The sequence below is a fragment of the Anolis carolinensis genome, chromosome 6 (genome assembly GCF_035594765.1).
Source record: "Anolis carolinensis isolate JA03-04 chromosome 6, rAnoCar3.1.pri, whole genome shotgun sequence".
Taxonomy (NCBI): domain Eukaryota; kingdom Metazoa; phylum Chordata; class Lepidosauria; order Squamata; family Dactyloidae; genus Anolis; species Anolis carolinensis.
The window spans coordinates 86,572,822-86,596,339 of record NC_085846.1 but is presented as its reverse complement, the minus strand read 5'-3'; the positions used below and the strand labels follow the sequence as shown (position 1 = coordinate 86,596,339).

At 41.6% G+C, this 23,518-nt stretch overlaps 1 protein-coding gene across 4 annotated transcripts in view; it reads right to left on the bottom strand.

The window, feature by feature from the left end:
- Positions 1–20,049, bottom strand: part of snx13 (sorting nexin 13) — a 79,489-nt gene extending 59,440 nt beyond the window's left edge. The window contains exon 1 of one of the 4 annotated variants that reach the window (XM_016994359.2): positions 19,657–20,049. In XM_016994359.2, the coding sequence (XP_016849848.1) occupies positions 19,657–19,668 (12 nt within the window). In that variant the 5' untranslated portion in view covers positions 19,669–20,049. Of the gene's footprint in view, positions 1–17,038; positions 17,084–19,656 lie in introns of those variants that run through there. The other 3 variants (XM_008112618.2, XM_008112621.2, XM_062958051.1) reach the window with 3 other exon arrangements.
- Positions 20,050–23,518: the final 3,469 nt, after the last annotated feature.

Below are 23,518 nucleotides of genomic sequence, written 5' to 3'. Positions count from 1 at the left end.
ACCTAGGGGAACCTTTGGTTGGTCAGATTCAATAGTACATAGTACCGCTGCTTCAAAGTCTGGCTGCCTTTTACCAAGGTCAGTCCTTTGCTGGTCTGTTTGAATTGCAGTGAATAGCCTTGCAGTTTCAATACCTGGCTGTGTTATACCTAGGGGAATCCTTGTTTGGTGAGCTGGAGTAGCACCCTCAATCAAAGAGCCGCTTTGAAGCCTGGCTACTTGCTTTGTAGGGAAATCATTGTTTGGTCAGCTTGAATTGCACTGAATAGTCTTGTTGCTTGCAAGCTTGGCCGCTTTCTACCTTGTGGAATCCTTGGCTGCCCAGGTTGAATGGCAATTAATAGTCTTGGTGCAGCAAGTATGAATGCTGCAATTAGTCACTTTGATTAGCATTTAATGGCCTTGCAACTTCAAAGCCTAGATACTTCCTGCCTGGGGGAATCCTTTGTTGGGAGGTGTTAGCTGGCCCTGGTTTTTTCCTGTCTGGAATTTTCCTGTTTTCAGAGTGTTGTTCTTTATTTACTGTCCCGATTTTAGAGATTATATTGTTCTGTATTATTATACCACAATAATTATTATATATTATATTTATAATCTTCCATTATCTGCTTAGAACTGGGTTATATGATAGTGTGGACTCAAGATAATCCAGTTCAAAGCGGATACTGTGGATTATGTGCCTTGGCATTCTGGGTTATATAGGTGTATGGTAGGGCCTTGAGTCTATACTGCCATATAATCCAGTTCAAATCAGATAATCTGTATTTAATAGGCAGTGTGGAAGAGGCCTGAATGAAGAAGCCCTGAGCTGCATTGTAGCTGAGTGGGTTACTAGGAGACAAAGTGGGCGGGGCCTACCTACTGGCAGCTAGGGGGAAAAAACAGCTTTTCCTGGTCCTCTAATTTGGACTTTATTTTTCTAGGGTTTTTTGATTGAAATACATATTTTGGATGACTATGTCTTTTGTGGACAAATTTGATGTGATTTGGTTCAGTGGTTTAGTTACATTACATTTTTATATATAGAGAAGATACTTAATTGGTTCAGTTGAAATTTCAAACCTGGTTTCTTCAAAATCCAGCTATCTGATGCTACAAACTAAGTTTAAGAACTTATAATGAAAATTCTATTTAACATTACTTTACACTATGTTAACCTTTGTGTAAACACTATACCTATACTTTATATTATTCAGTAAGCTGTGTATCACCTTCATTGTGGTTATGCAGCATACTGTTGTAGAAAGCATTATAACATTTTAAGCAGATGAAACCAGCATAAAGCCAACTTTGAAAGAATTCCTGTTAAAGCAAGGAAGAAAACAGGACTTCAGACTTCTCACTAGACATTGAGTGAGTGGAATGGGTCAGAAGCCTATTACACTATTTTACAGAAATTTGTCTACTTAAGATTTTCCTATGAAGTTACAAATGTATCAAAATAGTCATTTAAAATCAGTTAAACTAGTCTGTCAAAATAAACAAAAGCAAGGATAATTATTTATTTCAAACACAATTATCTGCTTATGAAAGAATAAAGATGTGGCAGTTGCTAAACTTATCAAAGCAAAAAGGTTAGCTTGAAGATGTATAATACTCTAATCCAGTGTTTCTCAAACGGTGTTGCTCCTTTTGGACTGAAGCTGAAGATCCCAGAAATCCCAGCCAGTTTGCCAGCTGTTAAGAATTGTGGGAGTTGAAGTCCAAAACATCTGGAGAAACTCTGCTCAAATCAATTATAACATACTGAGACATCAGTAACTGCAACACCTAAAATACTGGTTCACATTACTGTCTTGAAAATCTGTACACATAAATCTCAGTTACTTTACTAAAGCCACCTGAAAACCAAATTTTGTGAATTCTGAACAAAAGCACACTTCCGTTGAGTCAAGCAAACATCTCACAGAGTTTAAGAAGACATTCCTATTAGAATTCTTAACATCTCTACTCTTTATAATATAGATTAATATCATGGTGCGCCTTCAGTTCAAATATTTGCATTTCAAATGTGTAACACTAAAAAGGTTCATTAAAGCAGCAGCAGACAGAAAACATATCAGTCTCTGAATGCTTTGGACTGGAAATGGATTTTTTTTTACTTGCAATTGCTTAATAGGAACAACAACATAAATCTCTAAATTGGGTTATTAGAATCTAGAATCATAGGAACTCAAGGATGTGCATTGGTAGCTCATTCCATTGGCTCCATCCCTCAGATAGTATTTTCCACTTGGGTTCTACTGATCAATTTCAGAGTTCCCATAACAATACAAAGTATATCTCACAACTGTACCTGTATCAAATGAAAACAGAAATCTCCATAAAAATTAGACTTGTGACTTAGTATTTATAGTTGCCAGAATATCCTAATCTATAGAACCAGAACCTAGTTGTATAAACTGCTCTAGAATTATGCTGAAAAGAGATTAACAACTAACCCAATTATTATTAGCAACAATGCGGACTTTGTTGAGATGGTTACTTAATTGCACTGAGTGAGAAAAACAACAACTGAACTTGGATTTATATTTCCAAAAATATACTACATATATAACCTGCTTGCTTTGTCTATCTTACTTCTATTTTCTTTTACCCTACTGAACTTTCTTTTTCTTTCATCATTTCCATTTCTGAAACAAGACCAAACACATCAAAAACATCAGCCCACTAATACATTTTATAGGTTACAATCCTGCCTTCTTATAGTTCTGTGTCACAACATGATTATAACACATCTTTAAGGCACCATCAATTCACAAGCCAAGAGAAACTTTAAATCCAATGACAGCCTCTATGAGAAATGTGTATCTCGCTTCAAAGGAACAGCACTAGATTATTGTGAAGCCCATGCCTTAATTCTAAGTATGTGTCTATCTGCCTGTGACACTAACAGACCATGATACTTTGTGATGTCATACTTAATTTGGGATTAATAGCATTTACATACAATTCTAGCCACATACTTTCTACGTAAGTGGTAGAAACATTCCTTGTATTCCTTGTATTAGAGCTCAAGATTACACTGCGGAACTAAGCATCTGCATTAGCAGAAGCACATCATGACTTCTTAGGTTAATGAGCCACTAGTATTTGTGCTTATGTGAATAGTAGTAATATGTTTAGTATTATAAGCATGTTGTTATTCATTTTGTTATTTATCTTCAACCAATCAGAACTGGGCATTTGAATGGATGGCTTGATACAAATCAATGGACACAAATGAACTGTCATCTCTCATATTATGTTTCTAATTGTGGTAACACCTCCAGGAAGGCATGATAGTGGAGTCACATGTGAAGATCTGGAGAGCAAATAAAAAGATAATGATCCATCACATTTTACAGTCATGCCTTAATATCTATAGTGAAAGTATGACTCATTTATGGTTAATAGGAGCACACAACTCCCTTGTTAGAATAGCTCCTCTGGCTGCCCCTCTGTTTCCAAGTTCAATTTAAAATGCTGGTAGTTATTGATGTTATGGACTTTATTTATACCTCCCTTTCCCCCCAAAATCAGGATTAAAGGCAGCTTACAAATTAAAATAAATACAGTTACTGTCACGACCCAGGCTACAGAGCACCAATAACCATACGCAGAGGCCAAATTCTATCTAATATCTTTATTAAGGAAATATATAAAGTTAATAAAAGCAAATGTAAAAGTTAGTCCAGAAGCAGACCTTTCAGGAAAGGCCAAAATTAGTCCAAAGAAACAATGTCCAATATGAAATATTAAGGTCCAAAGTTGTAATCCAATAACCGAAACACTCACTTTGCCAGGCAAAGTGAGGGGAGATGACAAGGTCCTTTAGTCCATGAACTTGAGCAAGGCTAGGAAATAACTTGATACTTGAAACAAGGCTTGAATCGTGGAACAAGGTAACGAGGAACAAGAACAAGGTCCGTGGAATAACTTGGTAAAATCCGTGAAACAAGGCAAGGTTTAGTCCTGGGAAACAAGGCAAGGTCCGTAGGTAAACAAGGCTGGGAAACAGGAGCGAAGGCTGGAAACAAGGACAAGGCTTGAGCAGGAACGAGGCTTGAAGCGGAGCGCGCTGTTCAGACACAACTCGCTCCGGAGGCTGACGAATTGACTCCGCAAAGTTACTCCGCGGGTAAAACACCTATATAGAGTCTAACTTTCCCGCCGAGAGCAGTTCTCTGGGAACCAGAAACGAAAGCTAATCTCTGAGACCAGATGTTTGACTCCTTAAAGATTCTCATGGAAAGCAGACTTAATTGGCTAAATTCTTAGCAATTATCCTAGCACTCCTGCGCGAGGCCGCTTCCAAACCTCTCTGTTGTTTACAAAATTCATGGCGAGAAAACACAGGAGATGTAACCTCAGTGTTTGTTTGACATACTTCTGGAACATAACCCTCTTGCAGGTGCAAGGTTCCCAGATCTGGCTGGGAAGAATCTGTCTGGGAAGAATCCAGTTCTGACTGGGAAGGTAAAAAACCCAAGTTTTCTTCTTCATCAGGCATCACAATGTCATGAGCAGGACTACAAGGCCCATAGGTCATCACACTATCCCCCTCCTCAAGCCCCCTCCCAAACTGGGACTCTCTCCCCGAGGCGCGAGGTCGTGGCTTGGCGGGATAGGTCTGATGAAAGCGACGGGTTAGATCAGGAGCATGGACTGTGGAGGCGTCTTCCCAAGAGCGTTCCTCAGGGCCAAAACCCACCCAGTCAATGAGATATTGCAGGCGGCGGCGGTGAAAGCGAGAATCCAAAATGTCCTGAACCTCGAACTCGTCCTCCCCATCTACCAAAATAGGGACGGGGGCCGGCCGGTCTACATCTGGCCGCACACCATCCGCCGGAAGGAGCAGGGAGCGGTGAAACACTGGGTGAATGCGCATTGAACGCGGAAGTTGGAGTTTGAAAGTCACGGGGTTTAATTGCGCCACCACTGGATAGGGGCCAATGAAACGGGCATCTAACTTCCGGCAAGGGCGATGGGAGGGCAAAAAGCGAGTGGACAGAAAAACCCGATCTCCTACCTTGATTTCGGGGCCCGGCTGGCGATGTTTGTCCGCGTGACGTTTATAGTCCTCCTTGGCTTGTTCCAGTTGCTGGAGCAAAAGTTGTTGCACCGCTGTGAGTTCCTGCAGCCAATCTTCTGCTGCGGGAACTTCTGAAGTTTCAATGACAGGGGGAAAGAAACGTGGATGGAAGCCGTAGTTTGCAAAGAACGGCGTTTCTTTTGTAGAAGCCTGGACTCCATTGTTGTAGGCAAACTCCGACAGTGGTAACAGAGAAGCCCAATTGTCCTGTTGGTAGTTTACATAACAGCGAAGGTACTGTTCCAAAGTGGCATTGGTGCGCTCCGTTTGCCCATCCGTTTGGGGATGATGAGCTGAAGATAAACGAGAGTCTATGCCCAATAGTTTTTGTAGTGCCTTCCAGAAACGAGAGGTGAATTGGGATCCACGGTCTGTGACCAAACTCTTGGGCAATCCATGTAGTCTGAAAACATGTTGGAGGAATAAATCTGCAGTCTCTTGGGCCGTGGGAAGGCCTTCACAGGGAATGAAATGGGCTAACTTGGTGAAAAGGTCCACCACCACTAGGATCGTGGCGAATCCACAGGAAGGTGGTAAGTCAGTGATAAAATCCGCAGAAATTATTTCCCATGGGCGAGATGGGGTAGGAAGGGGGTGTAGAAGCCCTGAGGGCTTCTCCCTTCTTATCTTGGAGCGCTGGCATACTGGGCAGGTGTTGACATATTTTTCCACATCTTTGCGGATCTTGGGCCACCAGAAATCTCTTAGGATCAAATGCATGGTTTTAAATAGTCCGAAATGCCCTGCTGGTTTGCAGTCATGACACAGACGAAGTGTTTTTTCCCTGCCCGGTCCGGGTGGGATATAAACATGATTTCTATAGCAAAGCAGTCCATCTTTAAGCGAAAAGGGAAAATGCAGACCTTGACGAAGTTGGTCCTGCGCCCAGGCATCTGCTTGCTGACTAGCCCTGATTTCTTGAGCACAGATGGGTCCTGGAGTTGAATCAATGGGAGTGGATTTGGTGTTCCCCACTGTGAGCGTGGCAAAGTTCTCGGGTTGTAGTAGTTGGGATTCAAAGGTCTCCTTGCGTCCTGCAGCGTATTCCGGTTTACGTGACAGGGCGTCTGCTTGCTTGGTTTGGGCTGGGGTCACATAATGAATCTGGAAGTTGAAACGTTCAAAGAATAAAGCCCAACGTTGCTGCCTCTGATTTAGCTTGCGGGCAGTTCTTAGATGTTCTAGATTCCGATGATCAGTGTGGACTTCAATGGGAAATTTGGCCCCTTCTAGCCAATGTCTCCAAGTCTCAAAAGCTGCCTTTATGGCTAATAGTTCCTTTTCCCAAATGGTATAGTTCCTCTCTGGTGCGGTTAGTTGACGAGAATAATAGGCACAAGGATGAAGGTGATCTCCCACCGGTTGTAGGAGCACAGCCCCAATTGCCACATCAGAGGCGTCCGCTTGCACCACAAAAAGGGTTTCAGGATCTGGATGCTGAAGGATTGGCTGGGATGTGAATAATTTCTTTAGTTGCTGGAACCCTTTCTCTGCTTGATCAGTCCAGCGGAAGGGCTGTTTCCCACGGATGCAGCTGGTGATTGGGTCAGACCAGCGGGCAAAATCTGGAATGAACTTGCGGTAATAGTTCGCGAACCCCAAGAATCGCTGCACCTCTTTCTTGTTGGTTGGCGCCCGCCATTCCAATACTGCTGAAACTTTTGCCGGGTCCATGGAGAGCCCTAGAGGCGAGATGCGGTAGCCCAGGAAATCTACCTCTTGTAGATCAAAAGCGCATTTTTCCAGCTTGGCATAAAGTCCATGATCCCGCAATCGTTGTAACACCATTTTAACGTGGTTCTCATGTTCTGATTGTGATCTAGAAAACACCAAAAAATCGTCCAGGTAGATGATCAAGAACCGATCTAGATAGTCCTGAAAAATGTCATTGACAAAATGCTGGAACGTTGCGGGAGCTCCGCATAAACCATAATTCATAACTCGGGACTCGAATAATCCGAATTTAGTCTGGAAGGCGGTCTTCCACTCGTCCCCTTCTCTGATGCGAACTAGATTATAAGCCCCCCGTAGGTCCAGCTTGGTGTAGACCTTGGCTCCTCGAAGTCGGTCTAGTAGATCCGAGATTAAGGGCAGGGGATAGCTGTTCCGCTTAGTGATATTGTTCAATGCTCTGTAGTCCACCACCAAGCGTAATTCCCCTGACTTCTTCTTCACAAACATCACTGGGGAGGCGGCTGGGGATTGAGAGGGTCTGATGAATCCCTTGCGAAGGTTTGTCTCTATGAATTCCCTGAGAGCTTCTTGCTCTGGTTCAGTCAGGGAGTAGAGATGCCCTCGCGGGATCGGGGCCCCCTCCACCAAGTCAATGGCACAGTCATAAGGTCTATGTGGGGGTAATTTTTCGGCTTCTTTTTCATTGAATACATCCCAATACTCGGAGTACTTCTTTGGCAAGGTGATAATGGGCTCGGTGTCTGTGGCATGGCAGACCTTGGCTACGAGGCAATGGTTTTGGCAGTACTTTGAAGCAAACTGCAGTTCTCTGTTGGACCAGGAGATGCTTGGGTCGTGAAGTGTTAGCCATGGAATCCCCAAAATCACAGGGAAATGGGGAGCCTCAGTAACAAAGAAGGAAATCTCTTCCATATGTTCCCTTATCCACATCCTGGTGGGTTCCGACCACTGGCTTACGGGGCCCGTCTTGAGAGGGCGACCATCGATGGCTTGCACCACACGGGCATTCTTGAAGTCATGATATTGTAATCCCAGAGAGTCGGCATACTCTCTATCAATGAAATTGTTGGTAGCTCCTGAGTCTATCATGGCGTGGATCATGACGGGTCCTTTTTTTGCTGACCATAAGGTGACCACTAGAAGGAACAGGACCCCGGTTGGCGGCTCTTGGATGGGTTTCTTGACCGGGTTGGCGAGCCTCTCTACGCCCGGTCGTTGGCTTCCCCCGCCGGCTGTGTGCCAGCCGCCTCAGACGCCTTCGTCTCCGTGGAGGACGCCGCCGCAAGACGGGCGGCGGGCTTCCCTTTGGCTGGGCACTCTCTGGCGAAGTGGCCCCCATTTCCGCAATACCAACAGAGATTTAGGCGTTGGCGGCGGGCCTTCTCGGCGGCATCTAATCTGGGACGCACATTGCCCAACTGCATCGGCACCTCCTCGCTCCCTCTGGGGTATGGGGATGGTGGTGGGGGTCTCCACACTGGGCGCGGCTGAACGCTGGCGGGAGCGGGGGGTTTTGCCCCAGCTCTACCGCTCTGGCCTCGTACCCACTGTTTCCTGTTGGCAATCATGACTTCAGCCCGTAAACATTGATCGATGAGTGCTTCAAGCGTTTGGGGAGGATCCACCTTGGAGATTTCCTCCAGCATTTCAATGTTGAGACCCTCCCGAAATTGTCCTCTGAGGGCAACATCGTTCCAGCCGGTGTTGTGGGCCAGCACTCGGAACTCGGCTATGTACTGAGACATGGGTCTGTCTCCTTGGAAGAGGCGGCGGAGTTTGTGACCGGCTGCCTCCAAATTGTCCTCGATTCCCCAAGTCTCCTTAAGGTGGTCCAAGAAGCGTTGCGCTGATCTTAGGTGTGGAGAGGCTTGGTCGAACAGTGCCGTCGCCCAGTTGGCCGCTGGCCCGTCTAGAAGACTGTAAACCCACGCCACCTTGATGTCTTCTTGGGGAAACTCGGCAGCACGGGCCTCTAGATAAGCTTGGCATTGGCGACAGAAAACATGAACCTTAGAAGCTTCTCCAGTAAACTTGGTTGGCAACGCCATGGCCGGAAGACGGATTCCGCGTTCCTTCAAACCCTTTATTTCCCCATCCTGTGCATTGAGCTTATCACGGATTCGGTCCACCTCATCCTTGTCGATGGTGTAGGTAAGCGGCTGCCCACCCGGCACGGTTCCGGTAGACATTCTGGCCTTGGTTAATTGGTGCTTATGGGTGGCGGAGTCAAACTGTCACGACCCAGGCTACAGAGCACCAATAACCATACGCAGAGGCCAAATTCTATCTAATATCTTTATTAAGGAAATATATAAAGTTAATAAAAGCAAATGTAAAAGTTAGTCCAGAAGCAGACCTTTCAGGAAAGGCCAAAATTAGTCCAAAGAAACAATGTCCAATATGAAATATTAAGGTCCAAAGTTGTAATCCAATAACCGAAACACTCACTTTGCCAGGCAAAGTGAGGGGAGATGACAAGGTCCTTTAGTCCATGAACTTGAGCAAGGCTAGGAAATAACTTGATACTTGAAACAAGGCTTGAATCGTGGAACAAGGTAACGAGGAACAAGAACAAGGTCCGTGGAATAACTTGGTAAAATCCGTGAAACAAGGCAAGGTTTAGTCCTGGGAAACAAGGCAAGGTCCGTAGGTAAACAAGGCTGGGAAACAGGAGCGAAGGCTGGAAACAAGGACAAGGCTTGAGCAGGAACGAGGCTTGAAGCGGAGCGCGCTGTTCAGACACAACTCGCTCCGGAGGCTGACGAATTGACTCCGCAAAGTTACTCCGCGGGTAAAACACCTATATAGAGTCTAACTTTCCCGCCGAGAGCAGTTCTCTGGGAACCAGAAACGAAAGCTAATCTCTGAGACCAGATGTTTGACTCCTTAAAGATTCTCATGGAAAGCAGACTTAATTGGCTAAATTCTTAGCAATTATCCTAGCACTCCTGCGCGAGGCCGCTTCCAAACCTCTCTGTTGTTTACAAAATTCATGGCGAGAAAACACAGGAGATGTAACCTCAGTGTTTGTTTGACATACTTCTGGAACATAACCCTCTTGCAGGTGCAAGGTTCCCAGATCTGGCTGGGAAGAATCTGTCTGGGAAGAATCCAGTTCTGACTGGGAAGGTAAAAAACCCAAGTTTTCTTCTTCATCAGGCATCACAATGTCATGAGCAGGACTACAAGGCCCATAGGTCATCACAGTTACAACAAAACATTAAAAATGCATTAAATTATGTATAACATTTAAAAATAGTTTGAAGTATACAATGAAAAATTATAAAAATTCTTCAAGAACAGCACCTTTAAAGGTTATAACCAACAAAACTCTATATAGTTCAGGTCTACAATAACTTAAGAACACATCATCCCGAATGAGACTATTCAAACTGAAATCATCAAAGGAGGTGCTTCTCTTAATCTCAGCATTTTCATAGGCACATTTAATAGGAACATGGGAGAGATCCTTCTCCATGGCTAGTCCTAGACTCTGGAGCTCCTTTCTGAACAAGACTAGTTCTGTGTCACAACATGATTATAATACATCTTTAAGGCATCATCAATTCACAAGCTGTATTTCTTTTTCTCTTCAAATTGCTTTGAATTCTAATCTCCAGAAACAGGTAGGGCAGAAATAAAGGGATGGATAAATGGATGCTGTTAAATTTCAAACTAAACTAATCTAGACTGTAATAAATACAAACAGAAAGGCCCACAGTTTATGAACTCTCTCTTTTTGTCTTTTAAACACTTTGATTTTCTTAGATCTGCACAACTATAATTGCTTTAACTTAAAACCAATGTTAGGCACCATTTCCTGTGTCTGTTCAGCATTGGCTTGGCATAGCAAAAATTACTGACACTCGTTTTAATCTAGTTATAATAGATTAAAATGTATGACAAGCTACCGCAAATTATCCTAAAATACTGCTAAAATATCAGTCTTTATAAAAAAATGAAAATTATGCTATTTAAATATATTCTACTTGTACATATTTAATATAGTCCTGAATACTGTTAATAAGTCCTAACTAGAGTAGACATATTGCAAATTGTTAAATGGCGAGGAAATATTTATGCAATTTCAATTGGTTTAATGAGTAGGGGTACCAACAGATTTCAGACTTTAACTCATCTTATGCTAAAAATCAAATTCTTAAGAGTGGTATAGCCATGAACACAGCCTTTTTAGGCTGCCAAGAGCCCTATACAGAGTATCTCCATCCATCTCTCCAAAAATTGTACACAATTATTAGTTAACAACCAGAATAATCTAGGAGTTGGCAGGTTCTCCAGATATAACCACATTCAGTGATCTATTTATGCACGGAAAACGCTGCATCAATTTTAAGACCACTGGCCACATTTTATCCCCCCTCCCTTTTTTTTTTTAATTACGAGTAAAAAGGAACTGTAAACCCAAGTGTGTCAAAACAAGTCCAGTATTACTGCAAGTGTACAAAGAAGACAGTTGTAGAATGACTTAAAGCAGAACATGCCAAGAAAACTATCAGTTACTTCCTTCTGAAAGTACAAACCTGTTTAAAATATCAAGATAAACATCATATCCTTTGTTTTGTTTACAAGTCTATGCAACATTAACTTCACAAGTTAAATGGAAGAAAAGTAAATATTACAACCTATAGGAAGTTAAAATACAACATCTTACTAGTTAATTTTGTTGTGACTGAGATGATGTGCAGACAATCTGAATTATTTTAACAACACAGCTTATCTATTTCTGATCAAGACGGCTAGACTGCAAAGATGTAGATTGTATATTTCTACTGAAGATGAAATTGTAATTGTAACTGATATCTAAACCCAACAAAATGATGAAAACAAAAGCAAAAGGGTAACAAGTAACAACACTATTCAGTTAGCCATAATGGAGATATTATTTAAGCCAGGGATCCCCAAACTAAGGCCCGGGGGCCGGATGCGGCCCATCGAAGCCATTTATCCGGCCCCCACGGCACAAGGGCAGAAGGGGGTTGGGCTAAATGACCCAAGAGGTCTTTTCTTCTCTTACAACCATTATTATTATTATTATTATTATTATTATTATTATTATTATTATTAGAAACACAACAAGATGAGTCCACAGCAGACACTCTGCTGGCTGTTGAATTGGATCACACGTCGGACACTTCCCAAGTGTCTAGGACTGTGTGATGTATCGACGAATAATGTGCGCAGATCCCAGTAAGGTGGCCTTCTGCAGCTGGCAGATGGTAATTTTGTCAGCGCCAATTGTGTTTAAGTGCAGGCCAAGGCCTTTAGGCACTGCACCCAGTGTGCCGATCACCACTGGGACCACCTTGACTGGCTTGTGCCAGAGTCTTTGTAATTCGATCTTTAAATCCTCATATCATGTCAGCTTTTCCAGTTGTTTCTCCTCAATCCTGCTGTCACCTGGGATTGCAACATTGACAATCCATACTTTGTTTTTTAACACGATTGTGAGGTCAGGAGTATTGTGTTCCAAAACCGTGTATTATTATTATTATTATTATTATTATTATTATTATTATTAATATTGAGGCTGGGTGGCCATCTGTCAGGGGTGCTGTGCTTGTGCTTTTGGTGCACAAAGGAGAAGGGGATTGGATTCAATGGCCCAAAGGGTCTCTGCCAACCCTCTTATTATTATTGTTGTTATTATTATTAATTATTATTATTATTATTATTATTATTATTATTATTATTATTATTATTATTATTATTATTATTATTGCTCGGTGGCCAACCATAGTCCGGCCCTCCAACGGTCCGAAGGATTGTGAACTGGCCCCGTGTTTAAAAAGTTTGGGGACCCCTGATTTAAGCCATTCATAGCTTGCTTTCAAATTTTGTGGCAGGCTTCAACTCATCCTGCAATGTGCTTCCCTAATTCTCCTACTTCTTAATCTCATGAATAAAAACATGAACAAAATAGCTCCATTTGTTATGCAGACTGATAATTATAAATGACAATGGATGTTGGCTTCCTTTTCTCATTTACAAAAAAACCTAGACTGAACACGAGGGTTTCTCTTTGATACTGTTTTCTCTTAACATTAAGTAAAAACTTTATTCCTATGTTATTTCAATGAATAAACTTTAAATTATTTTTAATCTGAACCTTATGTTATACCCTGTTTCCCCTAAAATAAGACATCCTCAGAAAATAAGACCTAGTAGAGGTTTTGCTGAATTGTTAAATATAAGGCCTCCCCCGAAAGTAAGACTTAGCAAAGTTTTTGTTTGGAAGCATGCCCGCCGAACACAACACCAGAGCATGCAGGATCAGTAAATGTACGTACCATAAAGTGTTGTACATGGAAATATTGGTAGTAACAAGAAATTCTTGATAGGATTCACAGTTTGTCTGGTTATGCTGGTTTGTGATGACAATTACTGTACAACAATAAATGTGAATTCTTCTTCATGGAAAAATAAGACATCCCCTGAAAATAAGACCTAGCACATCTTTGGGAGCAAAAACTAATATAAGACACTGTCTTATTTTCGGGGAAACACGGTAGTATCAAGGACTATTAATCTATAGCAAACTGAGCCCATATTGTTTGTGTGAGCACAGTAACCACACAACAGGCTACATGCTGGCTGGATCCAGAATTACCTACGCTTATAGTAGACACATTGAAATCAATCACAGTCTACTTGTCCCACTGGTCAGGAACTAACACAAAGACAAACAAACCAGTGGACCCATTGCTAGCAAACCTGTACTGTTAGTTACACAGAGGTAATGGTGCTGTGACTAAAAAACAAAACAGAGCAGACACACTGAATATGGAAGTAGATTTGATTTTGAACATTTCAGATTAGATTATGACTTTAATAATCTTTATTTTAATAGGAATAGCAAGCACTACATTGTAGGATGATGTGATTTAGGTGAATTGTGTGTTATGAATTAATTTATCACATTCAATGTCTATCTAATAAACAGTAATACTCAATTTCACATTTGGTCCATTTATCCCATATGTAGGATGATAGTTTTTTAAGCCTCAATCAAAACAGCCACAGTCCACATTGGGGCATCAAGAAGATGTTGACTGACTTGGATTCTATGAAGTCATTATTCCAAATCTTGGAACAATGAAGAGAAACACCAAAGCTGTAACAGATAGTACAGTGTTGGTCTAGGACTTTGGAAATCAGGGTTTGAATTCTTGGTCAGCCAAGGAAACCACTGAGTCATCTTGGGCAAGCCACTCTCCTAGCCTCGGAAGAAAGCAAATCTCAGCTGAACAAATTTTGCCAACAAAACCTCATGTTAGGGACAGTAAAAACAACCTATTATTCATTACACTTCAATAAATAGGTACCACTAAATCACTTACACATTGCTTATTTTCATTTATTTTATCAATGTAAACTTAAATATAATTTTTAAAAATTCTAACATTTTCATAGATCTAGATAACAGCAAAAAACACACAAACCAAAGAACACGTATCCATCGGTATGTACAGTAAAATCCAATATCCACAAAACTGATACCTTTATTGGGAAAACTAAAATGCACAAAATATATTATGCAAGCTTTTGAAACTTCAATGGCTTCTTCATCAATCTAAGATTCTAAAAACCAGAGAAGGAAAGTGATAATTCTGTAGCTACATGCCTACATTTACTCTCCGATGTCACTTAAGATGGTTTGGGGAAATTCTCAATACAGGCAAAGGCCACGCCCCTTCCTGGCCATGTAGGACAAAGGGCAACGAAACACAGGCGATCAAATTTCAAAGCCATTAGCAGAAGTGTATATATTCATTGTACTCTACCTTTGAAAGTTCTGAATAGGCAACAAAACGGGATGGGAACAGTTTACCTGAAGAAAGCAGGATCACCTGACACTAAGATGATCTTGGTATCCTTTGCCCTATCATGTTACAGCACTGAAGTTAAATAGGGCTGTTACAAGAAAAACTTCTTTCGTGATACACTGGCTGTGGAATACCTTCCCTAAACAAGATCACCTGGCACATACATTGCTGATGTTTTGGTGCCAGGAACAACTTTTTAATTATTTGATGCTTTTGTGGACTGGCCAGTGAACTTTAGACACTTTGTTGTGCAGAAATATAATAAATACATAACTAAAATAAGCAGTGACCACATGGACACAAAATTATAATACAAACTCTGGAGTTCTGGCTAATCGGAAATCAGCTTGATGTGATCACATAGAGATAATCTTCTCCAAATTTTCTCCTTTCTTCCACTCTAACATCTAAACAAACCAGAAAGAGGCTGTTAAAAATAAGATTGATATTTTAACTAGATGATCATCTCTGGCTAAAATCTGGATAAGAGACCCCCAGTGAATACGAGGCAGTGTAAGCTGTGCTGCAGAGTAAAAACTAGTAAAACCACCTTTAAGCATGCCTAAAAATATTCTGTGAAATTTATGAGGTCGCCACAAGTCAACCGACAACTAGAAGGTACATAAACACACACCAAGATTCTAACTTGTTGAAAAAGATGAACTAGAAATCCTAATAAAGGTAGCAGTTATGATAGGCAGGGATCGCAATGATGGAATAACTTGTCTTCACAAAGTAGTAGAGTTCACTCATGACATGTCAGAATTCCAAAGAAATCTTAGTTGTGGATTTAGACTGAGTGTGACTGCCACTGATTCGAGATTGTAAACTGCTAAGTTCGCAATAAGAATATCATGCCATTTCCCTCAAATGTATTTATGTCTTTCATATAATATCCCATGTAAAAGGTTAATGCAGAAGCTGTATTTCACTGCTACTGATTTTACAGACATCAGTGCACAAATATTAGCTAAGCGCAGGCTGTACAAGGCATCTCGGTCTCCAACACTTACATTGGCAGAACTCTACTAGTACCACCCTGTACCTTTGAATCCTGAGACAAAAGCAACTTCAAAACAAGTATTTCATTACTTGTAATAATATGGTGCTAAATTCTCTTGTTCCTGTAAGAACAAGTGGATTTTAAGTCACATTGCAGCACAAACAGGAAACACTGGTATAATCCATGTTTTGCAGTAGAGATTGTGAGCATGAATCTTTCACAAATTAACCAGGTGTGGCTTTAAAGATGCCATTATCTCCCCAAGTCAGCACATTTACATTGTGAAGATACACATACTGATCTTACCCACAGGATTGTTGTGAGAAAATATCAAGATTATATAAGTAGAAAAGCATTCCAATCACTCAAAATGCCATCTAAATAATATTTATTGTCATTCTTACTTGCTTAAAGCTTGTTCTATATTGAGTTGACATGAATAATTCATTTGTATCATCTCTGCTGCTAAAAGAACACACAAATTTCCAAATTAAAATAAACCTTCCCATGCTCACAGGAAGCACAAATATCATTTTTCTATACTTTCCTGTTTCAAAGATTAGTGATGCAGCTACATCAAATCATTACTAAGTTAACTTGAAATCCATTTAGTTACTTGCCCAAGAGAAATAAAAATTAAAATGCCATACTGAATGAGACTAAAGATATATTAGACCCAACATTCTGATCATACTGTGACCAATCAATTGCCAGTTGCTACGATATTTTGTGGTAGTGAATTTGCTAAATATATATGTGAAAACTACTGGTTCTATGTGTCTGAAATTACCCACCCTTTGACTTCAATCGATGACTCTCAGTTCCAGAATTATGAAAATACAAGAAATGGATTTTTGAATTCTTTCTTCACACTTTTATATATCTATTATGTTGTGCTATCTCTTTTTGTCATCTGTTATATTTTAAATACTTTAAACTGTTTTAATTCAGTTTGATTACTTTAACAGATTAAAGTTGCTTTTTCACTACATTTTAGCTATATTCTCCTTCAATGTATTTTTCAAACTGCTTTAGGTATTTAATTAACATGAATTTACTTCTATGATAAATTCTATTTTAATATTTCTATGCTCTCTAGGTGTTAAATTATATTTTCTATTGCTTTTACTATTAGATGCTTTGGGTCTCTTTTTTATAGAGATAAAGCGGAATACTAATACTATGACTTATTATTATGTACTTGCCTTTTTTCTAAATGTCATATGGAGTAATTCCTTTTCACTATCATCCATGTGGAATTCACCTTTTTATAGCAGCTGTAAACTTTGTTGATATTTTCACTAATCTCTTATCCCATCACTAAGATAGTTTCCTTGGTAAATTGCTATCAGCTCAGATTCCCCCAGTGTGTATTGTGAAATTTAGAATTTTACTCAATATGTATCCTTTGCATATATTTACCATTTTAATGTCTTTTCCCACATCTCAAGAATCCTTTTGGTGCTCTTTTCAATCTGTCTGTTGTCCTCACTACTTGAAAAAAGAATCACATAATCAGGAAGCTTGCACACCTCAGTTTACAGTGTTCCCTCACTACTTCACGGTTCACTTTTCGCGGATTCACTGTTTCGAGGTTTTTCAATAAACTCTAAAAGACTATTATAAATCATAAAAAATTACAATTTACAGTCTAAGGAAGGGAGGAAGGAGAAGCCAAATGGAGAGAAAAGGAGCCCAAGCGGCAACGGGAGGAGGAGGCGATTTATCAACACATGACTGGTTAATAAAGACTTAAAATAGTGTATAACTACTAAAATAATGTATAAATATTGAAATAAATATAGTGTCCCTACTTCGTGGATTTTCATTTATTGCGGGTGGTCCTGGAACCTAACCCCCGCGATAAGTGAGGGAACACTGTACTTCAACTCCAGAGCATACAAACTAATGATTACCATTAAATGAGATGCCATGCAACCAGAATGCCCCATTTTCACCACTACTGTCTCAATTTAAATGAATTTCGGGTATCAGGTAAAAAAAAAAAATGCCGCCTAAAACTCCACGGAGCTTCTGCAACATCAATGGCTCAATACTATACAGCTGATCAATTTGTTTAGTAAGTTCCAGACCAATACTTTTAAGATGAGGTTGGTGTAGTTATTTAAAGAGTAGACTGTGACTCTGCACACCATGATTCTAGTTCTCACTCAGCCATGGCTACCCACTGGGTGACCTTAAGCAAATCACGCTCTCTCAACCTCAGAGGAAGGCAAAGGCAGAACACATCTTGCCTCTGAACACATCCTGCCAAGAAAACTCTGTGAAAGAGTCACCATAAGTAGGAAATGACTTGATGCCACACAACAATAACTAGTAAATAATTTCAGTGGAAACCTATCCCACCACAAGGCATTTCACATATACAATACACACTTCCATTTATAAATCTAAAACATACAACAGTAAAGAATTAACAGCATCATGATCAACTGTGTGTAGTTTTAAAGTCTTCAAACTTTTTCACACTTTACCTTGGTAACACACATCAATTGCTCTTTATTCCAAAAGAATATCCCTGGCACTCAACCAAGAACTCAGTGTACAAACTATTAAATCAATCACTCAGACTGACTGAAAAAGTACTAAACTTAAAGGAAAACTGAATGACAACAATGTGATCACTTTTTCTCCCCTTTGGCCAATCACACTCCCAGTTCTAAAGACACATCCCAAGTAAACTTCGGGACTGTTTTTCTGGATCTTTTTTGGTAAATGGTTTGTAAGGACAACATTGACACAATTGGTCCCTGCCTGTCCAAAATCAGCTGCACATTCACATGCTAGAAACTAAGGCTGAGAAGGAAGCTGCTGATGGATATATACGATGACTGAGGGTATGGATCCCTTTGAATTCACGACTAAAGCTGCCTCAATGGTCAGTCTGAAAATGGAGGGACTTGGGATCTACACTGGAGAAAGAATGCAGTTTGACACCCCAACTGCAGTGATTTCAATGCTATTTATCATTTTACAAGGCATCTTCTGGCAAAGAGTACCAATGCCTCAAAAAACTACACCTCCCACGATTCCATAGCAGTTAAAGTAATGTCAAACTGAATTCATTCTATAGTTTAGAGCAGGCATGGGCAATCTTGGCCCTCCATGTGTTTTGGATTTCAACTCCCACAATTCCCATCAGTCTACTGGCTGTTAGGAATAGTGGGAGTTGGAATCCAAGAACATCTGGCAGGCTGAAGTGTGCCCATGCCTGGTGCAGATACACAACCCAGGCTTCAAATCTCTGCCCAGTCGTGGACCTTGTGGTCGAGTCACACTCGCTTCGCCTCAGAGGAAAGCAAGCAAATCCTCTTCTTCTGAACAAACTATGCTAAGAAACCCTGCAATGGGTAGGAAAGGGCTCACAGCAGCAGCAGCAGCACAAGAAGGGCAAAGGGCTGGATCAGGCATGGGCAAACTTCAGCCCTCCAGGTGTTTTGGACTTCAACTCCCACAATTTCTAACAGTTGAAATCCAAAACACCTGGAGGGCTGAAGTTTGCCTATGCCTGGGCTGGATGAACTTCTGGTCTTTTTCTCTCACATACAGAATGCACTCAGCACTGCAAAACTCATACAATTTGGCACCAACTGCATTGCCAGGCCTCAGTGCTAGAGAACCATGGGAACTGGAGGGAAAGTGGTGTCAAACTGCCTTCATCCTACAGTGCAGATGCGCCCTGGGAATGAAAGCAGGCCTTATATTTTGGACTAAAAAAAAAGAGAGGCCTAATGGAGCAGAGTCTCCTCTCGTTTGATCTGGCTGACGTCTTCAGGAAAGGCAAAGGGACCTTCTTAAGCCAGAGAAAGAGACCTTTCGCCATGGCAACTTGGCGCAGAGAATGACATAGGTTAGGTTTCTGATGGGGATGAAAGCCAGAGGGCCCAAGGAAGACAGAAAGGAAGATGGGAAGCCTCGGAGGCGGCAACAGAAGGACGGAGACCTCCCCTCACGAGACCGCCGCCCCGCAAACCTCCCTCCGTCTCTTCTATTTCTTCCTCGGGCCGGCCTCTTCTTACCTCTGCTAACATTATTAACTCGCGGTGGAAGCCTCAGGCTCTAGCCCCGCCGCATGGCGTTGAAGCCGCAGCCCGCGAAGGGAGACGGGGGCCGCCGCCTGTCAGCCTGCCTTCCCCTCAGCGGCGCCTTCCTCCCGCCGCCGCCTCCGCAGGTCGGTCAGGAGAGGCGGCCATCTTGAGGAGGCTGCGTGAGGCGCCGCCCAGGCCGCTCCGCCCGGCCCCGCCTTCGAAGCCCTGCGGCCTCTTCCCTCCCCGCCCACACGGCTCTCCCCTCACGGAACAGGCGCGGGTTAATCCCGCCCGGTTTGGTCTTCGCAGAAAGAAAGGGGCGTGCCGTGCGTGTGGAGCAAAGGGCTGGAGAATCCAGTACCACACGGAGCCGCTGCTTCAAGAGCGGCGCTTCCGCTCTCAATCCCTTGGAATCCTGGGATTTGCAGTCTGAGGAGAGCGCTTTTAATATGCTCCGCCAGGGAAGCCTTAGGCCTCCGTGAACTACAAACCCCAGAAATCCGCAAATGGCAGGCATAGGATTTAAAGTGGCCTCGCTCTTTTACACTGTAGTGCGGGCATGGGCAAACTTCGGCCCTCCAGCTGTTTGGGACTTCAACTCCCACAATCCCTAACAGCCGGCGACACACCTTTTTGGACATGAACATTATGTGACACAGTAATTCAGCTTTACTAGGAACTAAGGGGTTCAAAACAACCCCTTATAAAAGATACGGACACATATATGGATTGTAATAATGAAATTTACAGGGACACAACATAACTCATGAAAACCTTTCATATATACAGTAGAGTCTCACTTATCCAAGCTAAACGGGCCGGCAGAAGCTTGGATAAGCGAATATCTTGGATAATAAGGAGGGATTAAGGAAAAGCCTATTAAATATCAAATTAGGTTATGATTTTACAAATTAAGCACCAAAACGTCATGTTATACAACACATTTGACAGAAAAAGTAGTTCAATGCGCAGTAATGTTATGTTGTAATTACTGTATTTACGAATTTAGCACCAAAATATCACGATATATTGAAAACATTCACTACAAAAATGGCTTGGATTATCCAGAGGCTTGGATAAGTGAGACTCTACTGTACATATATATTTTTCACAGCAGTACGTGTGAAAAAAAATCTTGGAGTCCTGTGGACAACAAATTAAAACATGAGCCAACAATGCGATGCAGCAGCAAAAAAAAAAAAAAAAAGCCAATGGGATTTTGGCCTGCATAAATAGGAGTATAGTTTATCAGGATTTCTGGGAGTTGAAGACCAAAACATCTGGGGACCCACAGGTTGAGAACCACTGGTCTAGAGCCAGGGAAGTCATGCTACCCCTCTATTCTGCCTTGGTCCACACCTGGAATACTGTGTCCAATTCTGGGCAATAGAAGGAAATGTTGAGAAGCTGGAATGTGTCCAGAGGAGCGACTCAAATCACCAAGGGTCTGGAGAATAAGCCCTATGAGGAGTGGCTTAAAGAGCTGGGCATGTTTAGCCTGCAGAAGAGAAGCCTGAGAGGAGACATGATGGCCATGTATAAATATGGGAGGAGGGAGCAAGCTTGTTTTCTGCTGCCCTGCAGACTAGGACATGGAAGAATGGCTTCAAACTACAGGAAAGGAGATTCCACCTGAACATCCTCACAGTGAAGGCTGTTCGGCAGTGGAACTCTCTCCCCCGGACTGTGGTGGAGGCTCCTTCTTTGGAGGCTTTTAAGCAGAGGTTGGATGGCCATCTGTCGGGGGTGCTTTGAATGTGATTTTCCTGCTTCTTGGCAGGGGTTGTACTGAATAGCCCATGAGGTCTCTTCTAATTCTATGATTTCAAGATATATCATTGATTGCTTATTTGACATAGACTCAGAGGTTTCTCCATATGTTTCGATGACATGCTTACACATTGCCCCCGGCACACTTACTTGGAAAGCTTTGGTGTAGTGTGATAAGTTTAATAAAATAATTTCGCATATCTCGTTTGTAGTGCAAAAAGGGAAACGAACAATAGAATCATAGAGTTAGAAGAGACTTCATGGGCCATCCAGTCCAACCCCCTGCCAAGAAGCAGGGAATTGCATTCAAAGCACCCCTGACAGATGGCCATCCAGCTTCTGCTTAAAAGCCTCCAAAGAAGGAGCCTCCACCTCAAGAAAGAAACAACAATACGATATTTGAAAGGAAGAACAATTTTAACCAATATAAACGTAACGGTATTTCACTGGAAACCGCCAGGGGCCATCCAGTTCAACCTCCTTTTGCCATATAATAAAAGCACAATCAAAGCACTCCCAACAGATGGCCATTCAGCTGTTGTAATAAATAATAATAATAATAATAATAATAATAATAATAATAATAATAATAATAATAATAGCAGAAACCCAGAGGCCATCCAGTTCAACTCTCTTCTTCCATGCAGGAAAAGCACAAAGCATCCCCGAGCAGTGGGAGGGAAATAGAGTTTTGGAAGCAAGGAAGGCAAGGGGGAAAGTGTCTGGGCAGCGAGGAAGGCGAGAGGAAAAGGCTTTTGATGGCAAGGGAGGCAGACGGAGTGGGAGGAGCACTACTTTGCCTAGAAACTAATTGGCAACTAGTGGAGTGACTTTAGTGTATGAGTGATATACTCACTCCTAGATATTCCTGTAACTAGTCTGGCTGCTGTGTTTTGAACTAATCGGAGTTTCTGAACTTGGTACAGAGATAGCCCAATGTAAAGCACATTGCAGAGCCCAACCTTGAGGTTACCAGCAAGTGCACTACCATATTTAGGTCCTCCAAATCTCTTATCCAGGAGCACTCCCAAATTGCAAACACAGTCTTTCAGGGGGAGTGTAACCATCCAGAATTGGGTGACACACTTCCATTCCTTGGTTGGACTCTTGATAACAAGCACCTCTGTCTGTCTTGTCTGGATTCAGTTGCAATATGTTTTGCTTCATCCAGCCCATTACCTCATCCAGGCAAGCATTCAGGGGATGCATGCTATCCCTACCTAAAGTTGTTTTTGAATGCATGGAGAAACATGTTTGAGTGTCATCAGCATACTGATAGCACCCCACCCCATGCCTCCGGATGAGCTCTCTCAGCGGTTTTTGTGTAAATGTTAAAAAGCACTGAAGATAGAATGGACAAGGCTAAAGATCTTACAAAATAGAAATTCTCACAATTCCATAGCATTGAGCCATGGCAATTCAAGTGGTATCAAGCCGCATTCATTCTACGGAGTAGATGCATCCTTAATGGAGAGAGGAGATTAGGTGAGAGAACCAGAAAAGGCAGTTGGACAGATGGATGCAACAGACCATTTTCCTTTGAGTCCCAAATACAGATTGAGTCTCCCTTATCCAAATAGGCCTGAAGCCAAACATGTTTTGAAGCTTTTGGGGAATACAGTAGAGTCTCACTTAACCAACATTCGCTTATCCAACATTCTGGATTATCCAATGCATTTTTTTAGTCAATGTTTTCAACATATCGTGATTTTTTGGTGCTAAATTAATAAATACAGTAATTACTACGTAGCATTACTGCATATTGAACTACTTTTTCTATCAAATTTGTTGTATAACATGATGTTTTGGTGCTTAATTTGTAAAATCATAACCTAATTTGATGTTGAATAGGCTTCTCCTTCATCTCTCCTTATTATCCAACATATTCGCTTATCCAACGTTCTACCATCCCGTTTATGTTGGATAAGTGAGACTCTACTGCACCTACATTTGCACATAATTGGAGTACATCTATGCTGTAGAATTGGTGCAGTTTGACACCAATTTCATCACCATGGTTCAATGCAATTGAATAGGAATTGTTTGGTGAGACACCATTATTCTTTCACTAAGGGTAAAAATC